Genomic DNA, 20,418 nt, shown 5'->3' on the forward strand with positions numbered 1-20,418 from the left:
ATTACTATTATTATTACTATTATTATTTTTTACATGTGTGCAATATCGTCTGCTAACTCAAATTGCTGCTTGAGTTGTTGTCGTAAATCCCATGGCTCAGAAATGTCCATGATGCGGTTCGAGTCGTCATTGATATTGCTTTCCTGCCAGTTGGAAATGAACTCGATGGAAGTGTGGCCTTGAGCAAACCCTTCCTGCTGATCCATGGACAAGTCAGAGATGCGCTTGATGTCTGGTGATTTCTTGTCGGATTCAAAGCGAGACAGCTCTGACTGCATGGAATCGTGCTTGAGCGTAACCTTCTCTAAATCCCGTATTTGCTGATAGGCAGATGTGGCACCATAAAACAGCTCGTTCAAATACAAGGATTGCTCCTTGTCTGAAATGATAGAACTGCGTCGATTCTGCTGCTTTCGCTTACTGAGTCTGTTAGCAGCTTTAGTCATGACATGGCTGCTATTGGGCGAGACGGAGGCAGTGGATTCTCGTCTTTCTTGCATGAGCGATTTGGAGATGGTACGCGGTTTTTTGTATTGAGAACGAGGTCGAGGCGATAGCTCTTTTGGGTAGCATGAGAGTTCAGGTTCTTCAGGTATATCGATGCTATGATGATCCACATCCATGTCCACCATGGGGATGGGGTCTTGATGAGGGGCGTCGCCCATGGCTCTTGATTGTGTTTGGCCAGCACCACCACCACCACCGTCACCAACACTTGATACATCCTGACGGCTCTGGTTGGTTGCACTGCACGTACTGTCTGCATATTTGGTCGCTTTCAGTGGCTTCTCTAGGTTCAGTGGAGATCCAGACAAGGCGTACTTTCCCTTGACGTTGGTCAATCGACTCCAGCTGAATGACATGGATCTCCCTCGAGTCAGCATTTTACTGAGGCCGGTGCTTGGTTTGCTGCTGCTGTTGGATGTTGCGCTTTGTTCTGGATCAATATTGCTTAGTGGTGGCAATGTTTGTATGCTTTCAGGTTTCATTGGCTTCTTGTTGGCTCGATTTCGCTGCAAAGTCGCAACACTGATAGATGACGCTCTTCGCAATGGAAACTTGGGAGATTCGCTTCTTTCTTTCAGACTTTTAGTGTACCTTGTAACACTTCCGCTGCGAGGGAATAGCATGTCAGACATCGATCTCCTTCTTGTCATATCGGTTGTTGATGAGCCCTCTGCTTGTGATCTGCTTGCATTCATGGACGATGTGGAGCCCGTATCGCGCTGCTGCGTGTAGAGTGGCGGTCTTTTGGGCAAGGGCGGAACACCCTTCAATTCAAAGTCTGGAGAGAAAATGATAGAGTCATTTCTGCGCACCTGCTTGGGCGACTCTGGATCCGAGCTTTCTGTATAATCGCGGAACATTCTGCTTGGGCCATCTTGATGTCTACTTGACTTTACACAGAAATCATCATCATTGCTGTCATCGTCGTTCCAGTCATGACGATGTGCTTTTGCTTCCTTGACTCTGAATAGGTTGACAAGCACCCAATGTATCATTCTTGCCATGAAAGGAAACTTGTATGGCACAAGTGTCTCTACCTTTTCTGTGTACTTTAGATACCTGTGCTGGTGGTTGCTGTATTGGCCCTTTCGGTTCATATTGACGCCTAAATCAATCGTATTGTCGACTCGGTGCATGGGGATTGTCTTTCCTCTGGTTGTGGAGTGTCGACGCTTGGAATCGGTGACATCAGCCTCTTCATTCGGCGTGTATGTATTGCCATTGACAGATGTCGCATTCAATACACTGTACTGTCGTTCATCTGGAGACGTCTCCCTGTCGGATGTGTGGTGTGCTGTTTGAATGGTGATGGTAGGCACATCTGGCTTGTGCGATGGCGGTCTTGAGTGGAACTGGGTGGGGTCAATAGTGTGGTGATCCAGCGGATCCAGCATGAACCCCTCTATGCGTACTGTATCGTCTTCCTGTCTGTGTACCTCCAAGTCCTGACTAAAGTATCGATTTCTCACCTCTTGTACGTATTCCGGTGTGCGGTCTATATCATCAGTAACAGGCACAATTTTGAGTATCTTGGGGTATTGTGATGCAGCTTGGACATCTGGATCTTTTCCTGGCAGGTATTTGATGCTGAAATAGTCGTACACATAGCGCTGCTTGAGTTTATGAATGGACTCTTTGACCACTGCTCTGATGGCAGGGTCTGTGAAATAAATGCAACTTATCATGAACCCTAAGTCATTCAGCCATACGTTATATTAGCATTTGCTGTTGTATGACACAGACGAGAAATACCTAGTAAGCAGGAAAAGGCACGGTCAATGACATAAATTGCGTACGGGACAGGGGCCTGTTGAGTAGCTGCAATCTCAATGCCAACACCCCACGACTTGGATATCAATGGTACTAGATAAAGTGTAGTTGGGGAGAAGGAGAAGGAGAAAATACACATGAGAGACACGCTTTCTTTCTAAATATGTCAATTCTTGTTTTACCTATGGGATAGCAGATACATCGCCTGGCGATTTTCTGGAATACGTCCGTGTTGTCTGCGGCGTATCGCTTGATGACGGCCATGGTGTGCAGGTCTTTTTGGTTCCGCTTGGTAAACATGTCGAGTGCACCGTTAAAGTTCTCTTGCTTCTTGACCACAAACCGAATCGAGATGGCAGCACAGAGAGCTGCGAATACAGAAGAAAAGAGCAGCCAAGCATAGTACCACATCTAAGAGCTGTGTTGGTCGCTTCAAGTCGCTGTCGTGTGTATCATATGCTTACCCAGTTGAATATGTTATGGATGCGACCGTTAAAGTAATAGTGATACCTGGAGAAAGACGTCAGATTCAACACACTCCATTACCAAAGATGCTTACCAGCACGACGCTTTTTCTTGTTTGTCTTTGGGACCTTTGGGTGAACCCAGGTAGATTGGTACCAGACACACAGTGACGCCGGATGCCAGCACAATCAGATAGTACAGGATCTCAATCTTGATGGATCGTGACACCTTGAGCACGAATATCATGACCAGATTCAAGCCGATCATGGCCAGACACATGCAAGCCATGGTATCTGCCGCAATCATCACATAGGCAATGGCTCGACATGCGCTGGATTGATTAGAGATATCGTCGGTGACGAGTTGGCATGCGCAATACACCATGTTGAATACGACGGAAACAACAATCATGCGCAGTGATAATCGATTGACGACGACTGGACGATACCAGGTCATGAATGCATGCAATATCAGCACACAGCCATTGGATATAAAGGACACTGCTGCTGCTGCTGCTCCTGTTATCATGAGTCCAAGCCATTGAGACGACGAAAAGTTCCATTGTTCTTCAGCCATAGAACCGATTGTGAAAGGCATTTATATGAAAGGGTCGTTTCTGTCATTGCTATCTGCGGAAAAATAAATTGCGAGGGAAATTGCATTGACAGCTCTCTCGCTCGCTCTCTCACTCTCTCACGTTGCAATTATGACTAGATCACAAAACAAGAGTCCGCCATGTCATGCAAAATGACAGCGTCTGTGTGGTCGAGTATGGTAGAAGATCAAGGCTCTGATTGGGTTACTTGGATGCCATCTAACATGCTCCAGTATCCTGTATAGACAAAAAGTCAAGAGTCGATTAGATTCAACAAGTTATGAAGCTCATACAATAGCCTTGCTGAGCTAATTGCATGTACCAGATCGAACTGGGGCCACGGGGTTTTGTGATCCACGATGGTCGGGAAAAGCCACAATTGAAAGGAGGTGGCAGGCCTGTCAATATGTGACACAGATAATACCTTCTTCTTTTGTGGATTGCACACTATAACCATGGCACCATTGCGTCAGTTGGAATTTTACTCTGGTATTGGAGGCATGGTACGGGCTGATTTTGCATCACATGTGGCGACAGCAACTCATATTTCTTAGCATTATGCTGCCAAGCTGGCTGATTGGGATGTGGAGATTGTCAAGGCATTTGATATCAACACGGTAGCCAACGAAGTAAGGGATTTATCATTCGCGGGCGCGACTCTCCAGTTGCTGACAACTGATATAACCATATTAGATCTACAGACACAACTTTGATCCCAAAACAGTGGGACAAAATTTGATAGAAACACTGTCAGCAAAGCATTACGACGCCCTCGCTGCTGATATCTGGACCATGTCGCCTCCTTGTCAACCTTACACTCGTATCGGCCTTCAACAAGGCAGTGTGGATGCTCGTGCCAAGAGCTTTTTGCATCTGCTCAACGTACTGGGAGAAATGGAGCACAAGCCAAAGTATATCTTGGTGGAAAACGTCAAGGGATTCGAGGTAATGATACTGTGCTAGCTTAAGTCTATCCCAAACTAAAGTGGCACGACAACAGGAATCTGACTCTAGAGACATGCTTGTTGACAAGCTGACCCACTGCGACTACACATTTCAGGAATTCCTCCTAACACCTCTACAGCTGGGCATCCCCAACTCTCGAATGAGATACTATTTATTAGCCAAACTAAAGCCATTGACATTTGCAAAGCCTGTGACAGGCACCATCATTGGCTACATTCCACTGTCAACACACATGTCGACTGAATTTATCGATACACGAGGCATCACGGACGAGGAGAAACTGGTCGATGAATCTGTCACTCCTGTGGATCCACTATCAAAATACTTGGAGCACGATAGCCAGTATGAGCAGTATTTGGTGCCTGATAAGGTGCTGGCCAAGAACAGCCATGTGTTTGACATTGTGAAGCCAGATGGACATCGCAGCTGTTGCTTCACCAAGGGTTACTTTCACTATGCTCAGGGGACAGGGTCTATTCTGCAGATGAACCAAGATGTGGATGTAAGTATAGGTACTGCCAAACCACAAGGGATCCCGACTCACAGCCATCTCTCCACACAATGATAGACTGCAGGCGTCTTTTCCAAAGCAATGACATTCAAGGGCGTGGACGAGGACAAGCAGCTAGAGCTGCTACGTACCTTGAAACTGAGATACTTTAGTCCAAGAGAGGTCTCTAATCTAATGGGCTTTCCTCAAGAATTCTCATTTCCAGACACCAGCACCATCAAGCAAAAATACAGAACACTGGGCAACAGTATTAATGTTAAATTGGTGTCCGAGTTGATGCGTTATCTGATGAAGGAAGGAAATACCCCTTAATAAAATACATGAGCTATTGTTCTTTTCTGTTTTTATAGCATGATCATCCACTGGTAGTACACCCACCACCATGTCTTTTTTTTGTTTGAGATTTAATTGAGTCGTTGGAGCTCTAAAAGCACCTGTTGTTCTTCTTTCGCTTTCTTTTTCAATTCTACGCTGGATGAATCGCCATATCACCAACAAGAAGCCCTCTCTAACACAGCAGATCTTGACCACACTTGGATTTGGAGTCTCGCCGCAGAAAGTGAATTGCTGGTATTGCTGTCAGGATTCCTATTTGCTTCCAGGATCCAAGAATACAGTCAAACATTGGTATTGCAACTTGTGTGAGAGCACGAATATCAGAGACGAGGTAATTCGTGCACAAGCGCTACTGGATCCAATCGCACTCACTCACACATGTATAGAAAGGAGAGATTGCTGATCCCACAGTGTTTGAAGCATCCAGCACTCGACGTATGTTGTGACATTCAGCACACTTTTAACACGCACGATCACTGACAGCTCTTTACAGACATACCCTCCATTGAAAGAACCCCAAGCTCCATTCGCAAGAACTCATCTAAAACACTGTGTTCTGACTGTGTTGCCAATCAAGAAATCATCTATCGCTACTTGGCAGACTACATCCCAGATGAATCAGTAAGCTGCTGAATGCCTGTTCTTCTTGCGAAAAGACGACTGAACAATACATCTAGGACCCCACTTACCAGATCAAATTCAATAGTGTCGATGAATACAAGGCCAAGCTGCATCAACGCTACAAGCTATGCAACGAATGCCAGCAAAAAATCTCAAAACTGAATGAAGAGCAAAGAGAATACATGAAAAGAATGCGCTTCACTGCTTCTTTGATCGAAAGCGCAAAGCCTCAGACACTCGCTAGACCCCCACGACATGCACACAGACTGAGAGGATGTGCATGGTTGCTGGTTCATGCTTGGACCATTCTCTTTGGCGTTTTTTGTAAGTAGTCTCGCTCCCGTCACCAGCGTTTTGGGCATGGCTAATGATTGTGGTAGGCATTGTATACCACCCACAGAACACACATTTCAACGTTTCCAGTAAGGTGCTGCAATTACACCAGCCTGACATACTACAAGAATGGATGGACTATCTCTCTGACACAAGTACCACCTTATTCGATCCTGTGCGATGTGTGTTTTCAAGAACGGACGAGTCTTGCTATTGGGACATGAGCTATCAACATGTGATCATTTTGGTGTTGATGACAAGTCTGTCCTTTGTTCTCAGAAACTGGCACCATTTGCTGATAGAAGAAGCTGCGGACAAGCTGAAGAATTACAGCGTTTACAAGGTAGAGTTTGCTCGAATGTGTGCGTGTGTGTCAGTGATTGATGGCTGTGTGTGTTAGAATGTACAAAAAGTGTTGATCTTGTTACGATGGGCGCTATTTGCATTGATTGCAATGGATGCGAATCGAACCATGGAAGTGGCTGTTCTTGTTGTTTACTGCAGTGTAAGTTACCCAGCTTTGATACAGGATATTTGGCATTTGTGCTGATTCTTCTTGCAGTTACTGGTCGCTTCATATAGTGCTGTCAGACGTGCGATTTGGCCGTATTCTTTAATAGGAAAAAGCAGAAGAGAGGAGGTGCAGGTGGAAAAGGAGGAGGACAGTACTGCTGAACCGATGGACATTGAGCCCGACCATCCTCAACAGCAGCAGCAACAACAACAACACTATCAACATTCGTATCGTCATCAACCCTATCAACAACAATATCAACCAGACGTCGTTGACTCGTTAGTTAATGGCTTGCATCAAATCGCTTTTTAGACCACTTTTTTTTAGACATGCATCAATAAACTTGCTTTTGTACATTATTAAATTTAATGGAAAAATTGTTGATTTATTTATTGAAAGGGGTATTTATGGATTTAATAGAAGCTAAAAGTACAAGTAGAGAGTAGCAAGTGACATCTCTGATTATGCGGTCTTTTCAAAACCACGGACAATGTCCTCGAGAGAGCGACCCTTGGTTTCAGGAACCTTAAAGTAGGTAAAGACGAAGGCAAGAGCGGCAACACCAGCAAAGATAGCGAATGAGTAGCCCTTGATGCCATCAAAGATCAGAGGGAAACATTGACCAATCAAAAAGTTCATGGCCCAGTTGACAGCAGTGGCAATGGCACCAACAGCAGAGGAAGCATAGACAGGTGTCAGCTCAGAGGTCATCATCCAAGGAATGGGTCCAACACCAATGGCAAAGGCAACTACATAACCAAAGACAGAGACAATCAAGAGAGCACCCAGGTTGTAGACATAGCCAATGATCAAGAGAACAGAGAAAATACAAGCACCAACTTCAGCAATCATGAGCAAAGGACGACGACCCATACGATCAATCAAAATCAAAGACAAGATGGTAGAAGCAAAGTTGACGACTGTGGTGACAATGGCCATGTACTTGGACATTTCAGCATTGAAAGCCATGTTGAAGATGGTGGTAGAGTAGTACATGACAGCGTTCATGCCAATCAATTGTTGAGTAACGTGGAGAGCAATGACAGTCAGAGCAATGCGGCGGATAAGAGGATCAGTAAAGATTTGAATCATGTTTATAGGAGAGCGAGCACCTTCATCTTGAGTAATAACACCCTCTTCGATTTGATCATCAAATGACTTTTTGTCTTCAATAGAAGCAGCATCAGCACCAACAATAGCCTTGGCAGCAGCAGTGCCCAATTGACCTTCAACCATACCGTAGAATTCCTTGTCAATGTTGGAGTTGGGACGAAGTCTTTGGAGGTTTGCTCTGGCTTCTTCAATACGGTTGATAGAGACAAGATAGCGAGGAGATTCGACACAGCCGGCCATCAGGAAGAATTGAGCAATAGCAGGGATCGCAACAATAGCATAGTTGATTCTCCAGAGAGGCACACTAGCAAGAGGAAGGCCGATAACAGAAGCAAGCAAGATACCAATCACAATAGCAAATTGGTTACAGGTACCCATGGTACCACGAGCCTTGATAGTAGAGACTTCACCGACATAAGTAGGAGTAGACAGAGAGCCAAGACCACAAGAAAGACCACAGAAAATACGACCGATAATGAACATGGCAGGATTGACAGCGACACCGATCAACAGGGCACCAATGATCCAGCCAATGTTGTTAAAGATGATGGTCTTTTTGCGGCCAAATTTAGTCTGAATAGCACCGCCAAAGAGACCGCCGATCAAACCACCCACACAGAAGGAGGCAACAGCGAAACCCCAGAGAGCATTGTTCATGGGAAGACAATCAGGGAAGGCTTTACTAGCCACATGAGCAGCACCATTTTCACAGGCATGAGTCACTTCACCAGGCACATTGGCAGAACCAATAACCCAGCCGTTACTAAAGGAGCCGAGACAAGAAATGATTACACAGTATACCATGTAACCTGGCATTTTGAGTTCAGTAGAATCCATTATAGTAGTAGTAGTAGTAGTAGCAGTAGTAGTAGTAGTAGTAGTAGTAGTAGTAATAGTACGAATTTAGAAGGATGAATGTATTGAAATGTCAAAGAGAGAGAGAGACAGAGAGAGAGACTTGTTTGTTGTATAAAATCGATGAAATGATATTGAATAATGAAGAGTGGAAAGGGCCATATATCGGTTCCTTATATACATGATTTTCATAATGCAATTGAAGTTTTCTAATAATGTGGACCCTTCAATCGCAGGAAAACCAGTTTTTCTTATTTTCCATGTTTGTCTTAAAAGCCAAACATACGATTTTGCATATGTTTCAGAACATCCATGGTGTGTCCTGAGCAAACAATTATTGCAAAACCTGTAGTTACAGAAAAAAAGAATGTTTTGTGAATCTTGCTTTGCATATATGGCGAAATCGAGTCGTTTAACTGTAATATGTATACATCAACACCACATGCAGCTGTCAAAATGCAACATTGTACATGATTCTGTATCAGGCGATCTTCAACGCGCTTTTCTTGGTTTGGAAGGTTCAAATGGTCAGCTCAGATTAAGGGCGCAATGGATGATTGGTGGGGAAAATGGAGGCAGTTGATGTAAATCATTCGATCTCCCAATTGTACTCCACACTTCATTACTTGATCGTAAAAAGTTTCTAGCTTTCCGTGGAATCTATAGTGAAGACCTGAATTCCGATTGCGCCGCTTGGCTTGTACATGCAAATACTCGGATTGATCCCAATTGAATACGCATTTATTAAAATATCTACTCAAACATTGACTAGAGTGCATCGTTGCTTGTGCAAATACGGTAGCAGTGAGTTGGTAGATCAGTTTCATTATAAGCCCAAACCCTTTGATTGACATATTATAGTCTGGTATGATACTATAAATACAAGGATTTTCTTTAGTAGATAATCGATCACTTGCTTCCTATTAATCTCATTAAAATGAGCCAGCCATCACGTAGTAGCATGGCTTGCATCAATGTATTACGTGTATGATATTAGTTGATCCATCTTTTATGCTTTATTTGTTCATACTGCTAGTTCTCGCAGCATTCAAACCTGATACTAGCTTTCAGAGTTGATTATATGGATACCGACTATCACTCGATGCCTTCTCTATTTGTTTGTTGTCAATGCTGAAGCCCATTGTTTGGTTCAAATGGAAAGATATGCGTCTATTTAGCCACCCAAATCCAGTAACATATGGAATGTTTAAATATGAATACGCTCAAGTTGCAATCTTATTGCGTTGTTCTTTTTGGTTTACTAGTTTAAAATGTTTGCAAACGCCTATCTCATGTTATCAGCAGTAGCTTTACTTCTCTTGGTTCATCACACCGAGGCTTATTGGACAGTGAGAGAGAAATACGCACCAAGAAAAGACGGCACATTCTGGGCAGAGCTGACAAAGATTGAATTCAACGGAGTGGACTCGAGCGAGATCAAATGCCGCGTCAACACAAACCCATTTCAAGATAAAAACTCTATCATCTATGGAAAGAAATCAGGTTTTCATGGCTGCGATGGAGTCGAGAAAGTGTCTCTTCACGGAAACAACCGAGTATTGCACTATCTCACTGTGCTGGATTCTGAAGAAGTTCTCAATTGTGTCTTGGCTGAGAAGACATCTGTGTACAAAGAGTATATTTGCGGTAATGCTACCCCTGCCGCGCTGCCTGTTGGTGAAGTCCCTGTTTCTATAGCTGCAAATGTTGCCTCCAGCACTACTAACAGTGGCTTGACTGTCAGTATTACCACAGTTACTTACATCCCTTCATTTACTAATGGTGTCGCATGCGTCTCTGGTTACAGTGGACAAAGAAACGGAGGCGGTGCAACAGGTGCCTGCTGTAACCATAGTGATGATTGTCTCGATACCTGTGTCCAAGGTGTATGTGGAATTACTCCTTGATTTCTCAATAAACATACCATAAACACTCAAGCCAATGAATTTTTCTTGTATAGCGTGCCTGAACGTAGCGTATGATTGCCTGATTTTTCACTCGAGCTATGAAATCCTTCCAATGAGAAAAGTTTTATGCCTTCCGAAAATAGGCATCATTCATTTGCTAAGTAATTGTTAAAGAGCTATACGGCATATGATGTTCTTATGCGTCGAAGCATTGAGATTCTAAGTATATAAGTTGCATCACCGAGCATCATGTTGAATTTTTCTGTTTTTCAGAAATGTCCGTAGAGTAGATTTCAATCAAATAAAAACACCATAGTAGTTTGAAACATTGAAGCAAAACATCGTGTCATCGCTGTTTCAAAGATGTGGATGGAAAATAAGAAACTTCCTGGAGAAATGAAGGGTCCACATTATTAGAAAACTTCAATTGCATTATGAAAATCATGTATATAAGGAACCGATATATGGCCCTTTCCACTCTTCATTATTCAATATCATTTCATCGATTTTATACAACAAACAAGTCTCTCTCTCTGTCTCTCTCTCTCTTTGACATTTCAATACATTCATCCTTCTAAATTCGTACTATTACTACTACTACTACTACTACTACTACTGCTACTACTACTACTACTACTATAATGGATTCTACTGAACTCAAAATGCCAGGTTACATGGTATACTGTGTAATCATTTCTTGTCTCGGCTCCTTTAGTAACGGCTGGGTTATTGGTTCTGCCAATGTGCCTGGTGAAGTGACTCATGCCTGTGAAAATGGTGCTGCTCATGTGGCTAGTAAAGCCTTCCCTGATTGTCTTCCCATGAACAATGCTCTCTGGGGTTTCGCTGTTGCCTCCTTCTGTGTGGGTGGTTTGATCGGCGGTCTCTTTGGCGGTGCTATTCAGACTAAATTTGGCCGCAAAAAGACCATCATCTTTAACAACATTGGCTGGATCATTGGTGCCCTGTTGATCGGTGTCGCTGTCAATCCTGCCATGTTCATTATCGGTCGTATTTTCTGTGGTCTTTCTTGTGGTCTTGGCTCTCTGTCTACTCCTACTTATGTCGGTGAAGTCTCTACTATCAAGGCTCGTGGTACCATGGGTACCTGTAACCAATTTGCTATTGTGATTGGTATCTTGCTTGCTTCTGTTATCGGCCTTCCTCTTGCTAGTGTGCCTCTCTGGAGAATCAACTATGCTATTGTTGCGATCCCTGCTATTGCTCAATTCTTCCTGATGGCCGGCTGTGTCGAATCTCCTCGCTATCTTGTCTCTATCAACCGTATTGAAGAAGCCAGAGCAAACCTCCAAAGACTTCGTCCCAACTCCAACATTGACAAGGAATTCTACGGTATGGTTGAAGGTCAATTGGGCACTGCTGCTGCCAAGGCTATTGTTGGTGCTGATGCTGCTTCTATTGAAGACAAAAAGTCATTTGATGATCAAATCGAAGAGGGTGTTATTACTCAAGATGAAGGTGCTCGCTCTCCTATAAACATGATTCAAATCTTTACTGATCCTCTTATCCGCCGCATTGCTCTGACTGTCATTGCTCTCCACGTTACTCAACAATTGATTGGCATGAACGCTGTCATGTACTACTCTACCACCATCTTCAACATGGCTTTCAATGCTGAAATGTCCAAGTACATGGCCATTGTCACCACAGTCGTCAACTTTGCTTCTACCATCTTGTCTTTGATTTTGATTGATCGTATGGGTCGTCGTCCTTTGCTCATGATTGCTGAAGTTGGTGCTTGTATTTTCTCTGTTCTCTTGATCATTGGCTATGTCTACAACCTGGGTGCTCTCTTGATTGTCTCTGTCTTTGGTTATGTAGTTGCCTTTGCCATTGGTGTTGGACCCATTCCTTGGATGATGACCTCTGAGCTGACACCTGTCTATGCTTCCTCTGCTGTTGGTGCCATTGCCACTGCTGTCAACTGGGCCATGAACTTTTTGATTGGTCAATGTTTCCCTCTGATCTTTGATGGCATCAAGGGCTACTCATTCGCTATCTTTGCTGGTGTTGCCGCTCTTGCCTTCGTCTTTACCTACTTTAAGGTTCCTGAAACCAAGGGTCGCTCTCTCGAGGACATTGTCCGTGGTTTTGAAAAGACTGCTTAACCTGGTCTACTATCAAAACTCTGAAATTCAATCAATCATATCTATACCATTACTGTAATATTAGTAAATTTTGTAACATATTTCAATAAAAGAATCACTTTTTTTTACGACAGTTTTGCTGATAAAGTTATTTGCGATAAAGTTTTTCAAGTAAAAGTTATACTTCACAGTCAATTACAGATTTGCCCAAGAGTGGAACTTGCTGATCACATTTAGATAATTGAGAAGAACCTCTAAAATTGTACCCTTAAAGTAGAACCACAGGAGACACTGAAGGCAAAAATAGAAAACATCTTTTAAACTCGAGGCTTGCTTTCTGATGGGCATCTCAGTCTTGACATCAAATCAATCGACACCAACATCATCACATTTAAATTAACATTCAAAAAAAGTGTACCAAAGGCTCACATTTACTGTGCATGTACAACAAGTATATACATTAAAGCTGTTCAAAAGGTAATACGACCATTTTATCTCACATCTCGACACCTTCGTTCAATATGATCGGTTAATTGTTTACCCTCATTGAGGTGGCAAAAAATGATTCTATCCGGGTTCGAACCGAAGACCTTCGCCGTGTAAAGGCGACGCGATAACCAACTACGCCACAGAACCATTAGTTGGTATGTCGTCTTGATAGATAGATGCAATGGTAGGAGTTAACAAATAACTTAGAGTGTAACTATTAGATTGAGATTATGTTTGAAGATACTGTTTATTGATTGCATTTACAACTTATATTTATACTATTTCTACTATCGATAATTACTTAATCAATGGAACTTTCGAGTAGATATAGTACTTGATATAGCAACTGATAATTAGATCAATGCCTGCTATCAGTTTCCAGAATCTTCGAGTAGTATACGCTGACGCCTTTTAGTCGCTTTCTTCAAATCTGGCTTAAACCTAAATTTAGGCACGACAGGTATGTCAGATGCAAATATATAGATTTTTACAGCAATTTTTTTTGCAATTGTTGCAATTGCGTTGTTGTTGTCGTTGGGTTCTACCTCTGAAATATATACGAGTGTTTACGCTTAGGATGGTTCTCCGCCTTTACTTCGCTTTGGTGTCACCCTGCGAAACGGTCGCTCGCGCTACCGGTTGCCCTGGCGTATTTTATCAAAACATTGTTATTTTCATTTTGAACCTCCTGTTGTGCCAAAAAGACTACAAATGTCTATAAAGATTAAGGTGTTCTTGATAGGTAGATATGTCTGTGTTGTGCAAAAAAATGGACAAGCTATGATAATAAGTAAATCTCAGCTATCTAGATGCTGAGGTTCACACGATGTGATAAGCGTTGTACAAGATAAATTGCTACTTTGGCATCCAGAATTTAGGATAAATATAACTCTTGTCTTCATCAGTAAATCTTTAGTTTTTAAGTCTGATCTTATTCAAATAAGTCTTTTTTTTTGTTTTTGCGATATCAAACATTTTTTATAAGTTATTACAAATCATAATCCATTTATTCTTTGTGCTTAACACTTCTTGACAACAAGATTCTCCATCATGTCAAGTATCTATTGATAACTTGAAACCAGCAAGTTAATATGGCCCTTTTCGTACGCTCTGATTTTTAAAATGCTCGGTCAAATTCATAATGTGTCGTGTACACATGCCAAGACTAAACGGAGCTTCAATTTCTATTGTTCTGAATGATGACCCAGAGGATTCCGAAATCTATCGACCTTCAAATTACGCGTTTCTTAATAGTAACCACCCCCTCAAACTTATATGAAACTTGTAGAGAATCCAAAGGAGAATACAATGGTACCCATATCAAGTCTCTGGTATACATTATTCACCTGATACTTGGCACGATTGTTTTTGCAATCTTTTGACTGTTTCCTAAAGATTAATCAGTATCTGTCATCAAAACATTTTATTAAACATTACTAAACATTGTAGACCAAAAAATTTCCTATCGAATGAGCTATTGCTTGAAGCTCTGGCATAACTCTATCATGAAATATTGGCAATATTGCCCTGACCAAAAAAAGGTCACCCAATTTTTTTGCTTGCTATCACACGTAGATTTTGAAGAAAAATCCATGATTTAGCATGATACCCTTTTTTGACCATATCTCGACAAATACTCCCTTGATTCGCACAAAACAAAGACCATTCGGTAGCTCTACGTTATATTCATTATAATATAAGGGTTTCGAGTACCAGATATACGTTCTCTTCATAGATTTGTTCAAAATCATATATTTTATGAGCTACAAGCAGGGGATATTTAGTTTTTTTTTATTTATCTATAATAACCATACCATCGTATAGAAAATTGAAAAAGAAACAGAAGTTATTAAGTTTGAATCTCTCGTTTATTTAGTAAAATTCAGAGATATGGCCTTTTGAAAATCGATCATTTGGAACATTTTCTGTCATTACTCATTGGCATCACCTTCAATAACCACACATCAAGCATGCCCTAGTCAAAAAACGTTTCTTCTACAACTTTCACTACACGTACATCACACATTCATATAGTAATTTAAAAAGTTTTACTAGCAGCATCTATTCAAAATGAACTATTTTCTAAAATCTCCCTTTTCTCAACAACCATGCTACCTACGCAAATTTCAGTTGCACCATCGTTTAGAGGACAAGAGCGGGGGTTCAAATCAAACAAAACTTCGAAATCGGAATCCGAAAATTTTACTGCACTTTTCTAATTAGGAAATGTCAATTGATACTCGTGTTGTGTTCAATGGCATGAGGAATTGTTTGAGGAAAAAGGGAATACTTACACATCAAACCAGATATGTGCTATAGACTTGTTTAATTGATTTTAGGAAGGTTGTTATACGTGCTTATTACTAAATATTGTTAAATTAATGAATGAAATGTGAGACCATATCATATTTCAGCACAGCAGTGTTTTATGGGTGTAGTGAGATGCAAATTACTGATATTGTCTCAAACATATAACCGTTATTGCAGGTGTTCAGTAAGATATCTTCAAAGTCTTTTTGATAATTAAAGCCCTGATCCCTATACAGTGAATGTATCTTAGTCATGAAGTTAGGAGAAGTCTATGGAGGAATGTATGGTACTGCAGCTCTAACAATAGAGAAAGGATGCACCTCCATTAACCACAGCAAAATCAATATTGAATCAGCCGTTAATTCAACTGCTTTCCATCACAAAACACGAAACTGTGATTGCACAAATACTGGTAGCTTTACTTACATATCAGAGAATGCTGATCGTCATATTATTTACTCATGCCGAAGAAAGGAATCATCAGTAAAAAACGACTGAGGGATGAAAAACGCATCTGTACTAGAAAAGCATATATTGAATCCAAGCATGCAGACAAGAGGATGACAATAAAGCCTGACACTACAAAAACACAGTGAGCAGCGCACGATCCGGCTTATGATGTCAGGTTTTACGAATTCAACTTGCATTCACGAAATCGAAGTGAATAGGCTGTACTTAACCATGGTCAGTATCATTGTTTCAACTTCCGCGAAATCAGTTTGGTTTAAAAACCTTGAATTTTACTAATAAAAAAAACCCCAAAGTTCTTTCCATTACTAAATAGTTGATCACATACGATGGTACTTTAGACCGTAGAAGCAAAGAGAGCTCTTGTCGCCTAATCATTATTTTGGTCCGATAGAGTGCCACATCCACCTGCGAAATTGATGCCGACTTGGTGCAAAAGATCAAGGATTTTCGTTTTGCTAAATATGAGAGTGGAAACGCAGCTTTTGTTTGTAAGTGTTTCTGAAATGGCTTGCAAACGAGAGAGGTACATTGATGTGGACAATAGTGCAAATTGATCGCAAGACTTTGAAGATTGTTGAGGATGAGGTGTATGATGATATTACATTGGAGGATTTGGTAGAAGGTATTTGTTATCTGTAATGTCTATCGAGTCCGATTTGTTGACGTGAACTTATAGAATTACCGGAGAATACGCCTCGCTTCATCATTTTGAGTTACGAGGTAAGTGAGGGAAAGATGCTTAAGATACAAGCTTAAGGTGATTAAAAACGACTGTGTGCCTAGTTGAAGCATGGGGATGGAAGAACCAACTTTCCTCTTGTGTTCATTTACTGGTCCCCATCTACAGCCAAGGCCGAGATTAATATGCTTGTAAGTGCTACACATTGATTAGCGTGGGATTGGTTACTTGACACACTTGCAACCGATAGTACGCATCAGCCAAGACATTCCTCCAAGAAAAGATTGATATCATGAGAGTAAGGATATCATGTTGGATGTTTTTTTTTTTTATGCGCCATTGATCCTCATGACAATTCATTAGGATTTCGATATTCGTGAGGCTGACAGCTTAACAGATGAATTTCTCAAAAAGCGACTTTAGAGATATCCTTTATTCACATTTTATGCTTTTGTTGTATTCTTTTTTCTCTCCCAGATCTATCTCGATGGTTAATATACACAGTGTAACACGATAGACTTGATTTGTTTTACCTGGATGTAACTTTCCGACATAAAAATCATTTGCGGCATGATTTCCTCTACAATCAAATCTTGAATTTGATACCATTGACCCGTACCTCGATGACGCACATGAACCTTGTATGTTCCTTTGCCTGCATCAGGTTTACCTTCATGACAAATGTTGGCCAACAAATCATAATGATCTCCTAGTTTTTCAGCATCTGGATCTGTTGTGAAATTAGATACATCCAAGTTTTTGATGGGAAAATTGACAATGGTTGGATTCTTCTCGCTGGTCCAGCTGTTTTTGTTGAATCGTTTAATGTGGAAAATGAGGAATTGTGGTAAACGAGTGATGCTGTATCTTTTCATTTGATTTGCTACTTCTTGCACCTTGTGGCCATCAAATTTGGCGAGAATAGTCGTTAATGGCACTTGAGGCACAATTTCCTTGTCCTTTTCATCTTGATATAAGGGTGCTGGGGGCAGATCGAGAGCTAAAAACAGGAAAGGTGAGGTTGCGGATTTGATCTCTTTGGCTTCGTCGAATAATAGCAATGCCTCTTTCTCAGTAGGTGCTCCAGCAGATCCAAAATCTTGAGATTCCACTCTAACTTCGCCCTGGAATTTCTTGTAAATGATGCCTAGCAGAATTCGAGTTATTAGATCCAATCTGGCATCTAAAGATGGTGGCCGATACTTACTGCTGTTCTTCTTTCTAGTTCCTCCTAAATCTTTGTGGAGCGTATTCAAGAACCAGGACAAAAAATCAATGGCATTGCTCTGCTCTGTCAATTTGAACTTTTTCTGACTGGCATTGGAGATTTCCTGCAAAAGCTCGTGAGGACTCACTTGTCCCTTGAATGCCTTTGGATTCCACATCTTTCTGATTAAAGCACTGAATCTACACACTAATGTAATGTCCATGTCAGTTCTTGATTGCTCTTGTTTTTGCCCAAACATACAACATACCAAGTTGAGATGAGCCCTTCTTTTCAAAATCCTCGAGTATAAAGTAGTCTCTGATGGAAGGAATATGAGCCAACGCTTGAATGACAACATTGACATAATCATTTGCTTTGACGTTGTTTAGACCGATGAATCCAGGCAGGTATTTCTTATTGTTCAAGTCGTACGACATTTTGAGCGTTGTATCTAGCTGGTGCACTTGCGCCTTGGTCAGAATGGGGTTCAATACATACTACATGTTGACACCTTTAGTATGCATGCCCTTCAAATCCTGTGCTTCTACTTACCTTAATGTCATTCAATGAAGCATTGTCGACCTCGTATCCATCTGGAAGCACATACACCTTCAATGTTTGTAAGTTGATAAATACATGGTGGTCTTTATCCATGCTGTGAAAGTAGGCATGCGAAGACTTTCCACGACCTTGGTAGTATTTGCCACAGGTCAAGCAGGCATACACATTGATTTGTGATAAAGAGACTGAGCAGACCTTTTCAAAGTCGAAATCCAACATGTGTCTATCAATCGTGTCCAAATAAAGATCTGTCGAATCAGTTTTGCTGGCTGCAACTTCTGTCACTGACTTTTCAGGAGAGCTTAATCGAACACGTTTCGCTTGCGGTTCGTCCATGTGTGTAGTACTTCGCGTTGTTATTGAAGAAAGTGAAAAAATTTACATGAAATGCAAAACAACCTGGCTTTCAAAAATAGCAGCTTGAAGCAGCTGTCCCAAACACAAGCAGTTTTCTGAAGTGATCCCGTATATCTTTTTGAAGACACAAGAAGGATTTTCTATTTATGTTTCTTCTTTATCTCTTTGCTAAAAACATAAACAGGGAGAATGGCCACTTTTGAAACAACAAAAAAGGGACCAGCCATTGATAACAAACAAACATCGGAATCGTCAGCTCCTGTTCAGGCCTATGCAAAGCTTGAAAGCGATGATTTCTGCTACTACATTCGCACTCTTCAGGTAACGTTGGGCAGAAAGGTCAAGAAGCCTGACAGTGTGGATATTCCGCTGGGAAACATCAAGTCTGTATCAAGACAGCATGCTCGCTTGTTTTACAATTTCTCAACGCAGCGCTTTGAATTGATGATATTTGGCAAGAATGGCGCTTTCGTCAATGAGCAGTTTGTTGAAAAGGGGACTACTGTGCCGTTGGAAAACAGGTGAGCTTGCTATCCATTGTACTGCCAAGACAACGCCACTGACTCGCACCACGAGTAGAACAAAGATCCAGATAGGTGACCTGTCGTTTGTCTTTCTACTGCCACGCATAGATGTAGAAGAAGCTCCACAGAACGAAAGCTCTGGCTATATATCAGCACCACAGCAGTTGGAAAAGAAACGCCTACTACATCAAGTCAAGAGAAAGAGACCCTCTATTCAATTGTCGTCACCCAAAGAGGATTGCTGGGCCAACTCCATGTCTCCAGCAGACGACATTACACAATACGTATCAAAAGATAGCAAGCCACCTTACTCTTATGCATCTTTGATTGCCCAAGCCATCAGCTCAGACAAAAACAAGAAAATGACACTGCATGGCATTTACACTTTTATTGCGACCCATTACCCGTATTACCAAATGGCATCCAATGGATGGCAGGTAAGGCCGTAGGATTTACTCTGATGGTACTGCTTTGGCTTACTGTTTCCTGCTTAGAATTCAATACGCCATAATCTTTCTCTCAACAAAGCATTTATCAAGGTGCCACGAAGAGATTCTGAGCCTGGTAAAGGTGCGTTCTGGACTATCGATGCAGTTGCAGAGGCTCAGTTTAGACAAGGAATCTACAAGAAATTAAAGAGATCAAATTCAGCATCCAAAGATACAGTGTCGCCTACTCTACCACACAAACGCATGAGATTGGAGGCTGAACACCAGACGGAGGAGGAGGACGAAGATGATGATGGTCTTGAAGATGAATTTAACGCAAATGTGGACAAAAAAGAAGCGCAAGAGTCCGATAGCGATCTTGTGCAGGTAAAAGAAGAAGAGCATGCCAAGGAGGAATTGGTGGCTGTAAAAGCAGAGCGAGCAACAGTGCAAGTGCCTGATCTCCCATGCAAGCCTTCCTCTAGTCCCACATCTCATAGCACATCACCAATGTCTCCCTCTCCTTCCGCTGTTGTTCAATCTCAATTACAAGACGCGATACGCCAGCATCTACTAGACCCCACCAAATACCCATTGCCACCTTCCATTGCTCAATTATTGCCACAAGCGATAGCTCAGTTACCGCCCCACATGGCTGGTCAAATATCCAGCACGTTGAAATCTGCTGTTAGTAAATCGAAGCCAGAAAATCCCACTTCATGACCTTTCTGTTCTACGATACCACTGGCCCTACAGAAAAGATACTTTTACAATACCAGTCATTCAAATAA

At 41.8% G+C, this 20,418-nt stretch overlaps 9 protein-coding genes and 1 non-coding gene across 10 annotated transcripts; 6 read left to right on the plus strand and 4 right to left on the minus strand.

Moving 5' to 3' along the window:
• Positions 1 to 29: 29 nt before the first annotated feature.
• Positions 30 to 3,339, minus strand: ATC70_004920 (uncharacterized protein; the record flags this gene model as incomplete). The annotated part of the gene is made up of 5 exons (XM_064824220.1): positions 30 to 2,197; positions 2,260 to 2,370; positions 2,460 to 2,688; positions 2,742 to 2,787; positions 2,837 to 3,339. 5 exons carry the CDS (start codon positions 3,337 to 3,339, stop codon positions 30 to 32), a joined length of 3,057 nt encoding a protein of 1,018 aa, XP_064677156.1.
• Positions 3,340 to 3,792: 453 nt separating this feature from the next.
• On the plus strand, positions 3,793 to 5,126 carry ATC70_004921 (uncharacterized protein; the record flags this gene model as incomplete). Its single annotated transcript, XM_064824221.1, has 5 exons — positions 3,793 to 3,840; positions 3,892 to 3,966; positions 4,031 to 4,282; positions 4,338 to 4,805; positions 4,872 to 5,126. 5 exons carry the CDS (start codon positions 3,793 to 3,795, stop codon positions 5,124 to 5,126), a joined length of 1,098 nt encoding a protein of 365 aa, XP_064677157.1.
• A 163-nt stretch (positions 5,127 to 5,289) lies between these two features.
• LYS1_1 (Saccharopine dehydrogenase) lies at positions 5,290 to 6,930 on the plus strand (the record flags this gene model as incomplete). The annotated part of the gene is made up of 7 exons (XM_064824222.1): positions 5,290 to 5,481; positions 5,537 to 5,585; positions 5,644 to 5,771; positions 5,828 to 6,095; positions 6,152 to 6,447; positions 6,505 to 6,609; positions 6,667 to 6,930. 7 exons carry the CDS (start codon positions 5,290 to 5,292, stop codon positions 6,928 to 6,930), a joined length of 1,302 nt encoding a protein of 433 aa, XP_064677158.1.
• A 150-nt stretch (positions 6,931 to 7,080) lies between these two features.
• On the minus strand, positions 7,081 to 8,568 carry ATC70_004923 (uncharacterized protein; the record flags this gene model as incomplete). The annotated part of the gene is made up of 1 exon (XM_064824223.1): positions 7,081 to 8,568. The coding sequence occupies one exon, from the start codon at positions 8,566 to 8,568 to the stop codon at positions 7,081 to 7,083; it is 1,488 nt and encodes a 495-aa protein (XP_064677159.1).
• A 1,289-nt stretch (positions 8,569 to 9,857) lies between these two features.
• ATC70_004924 (uncharacterized protein) lies at positions 9,858 to 10,493 on the plus strand (the record flags this gene model as incomplete). Its single annotated transcript, XM_064824224.1, has 1 exon — positions 9,858 to 10,493. The coding sequence occupies one exon, from the start codon at positions 9,858 to 9,860 to the stop codon at positions 10,491 to 10,493; it is 636 nt and encodes a 211-aa protein (XP_064677160.1).
• Positions 10,494 to 11,134: 641 nt separating this feature from the next.
• Positions 11,135 to 12,622, plus strand: CYC1 (iso-1-cytochrome c; the record flags this gene model as incomplete). Its single annotated transcript, XM_064824225.1, has 1 exon — positions 11,135 to 12,622. The coding sequence occupies one exon, from the start codon at positions 11,135 to 11,137 to the stop codon at positions 12,620 to 12,622; it is 1,488 nt and encodes a 495-aa protein (XP_064677161.1).
• A 541-nt stretch (positions 12,623 to 13,163) lies between these two features.
• On the minus strand, positions 13,164 to 13,237 carry ATC70_004926. Its single transcript has one exon. It is a non-coding gene; the product is annotated as a tRNA-Val (tRNA).
• Positions 13,238 to 16,197: 2,960 nt separating this feature from the next.
• Positions 16,198 to 16,973, plus strand: ATC70_004927 (Small nuclear ribonucleoprotein E (snRNP-E) (Sm protein E); the record flags this gene model as incomplete). The annotated part of the gene is made up of 7 exons (XM_064824226.1): positions 16,198 to 16,200; positions 16,263 to 16,359; positions 16,416 to 16,493; positions 16,548 to 16,591; positions 16,655 to 16,741; positions 16,801 to 16,848; positions 16,914 to 16,973. The coding sequence occupies 7 exons, from the start codon at positions 16,198 to 16,200 to the stop codon at positions 16,971 to 16,973; spliced, it is 417 nt and encodes a 138-aa protein (XP_064677162.1).
• Positions 16,974 to 16,993: 20 nt separating this feature from the next.
• On the minus strand, positions 16,994 to 18,654 carry ATC70_004928 (uncharacterized protein; the record flags this gene model as incomplete). Its single annotated transcript, XM_064824227.1, has 5 exons — positions 16,994 to 17,029; positions 17,084 to 17,697; positions 17,758 to 17,964; positions 18,026 to 18,254; positions 18,310 to 18,654. The coding sequence occupies 5 exons, from the start codon at positions 18,652 to 18,654 to the stop codon at positions 16,994 to 16,996; spliced, it is 1,431 nt and encodes a 476-aa protein (XP_064677163.1).
• A 210-nt stretch (positions 18,655 to 18,864) lies between these two features.
• ATC70_004929 (uncharacterized protein) lies at positions 18,865 to 20,350 on the plus strand (the record flags this gene model as incomplete). Its single annotated transcript, XM_064824228.1, has 3 exons — positions 18,865 to 19,196; positions 19,255 to 19,636; positions 19,694 to 20,350. 3 exons carry the CDS (start codon positions 18,865 to 18,867, stop codon positions 20,348 to 20,350), a joined length of 1,371 nt encoding a protein of 456 aa, XP_064677164.1.
• Between the last annotated feature and the right edge of the window lie 68 nt (positions 20,351 to 20,418).

Source organism: Mucor velutinosus, assembly GCF_035048745.1.
Source record: "Mucor velutinosus strain NIH1002 chromosome Unknown tig00001542, whole genome shotgun sequence".
Taxonomy (NCBI): domain Eukaryota; kingdom Fungi; phylum Mucoromycota; class Mucoromycetes; order Mucorales; family Mucoraceae; genus Mucor; species Mucor velutinosus.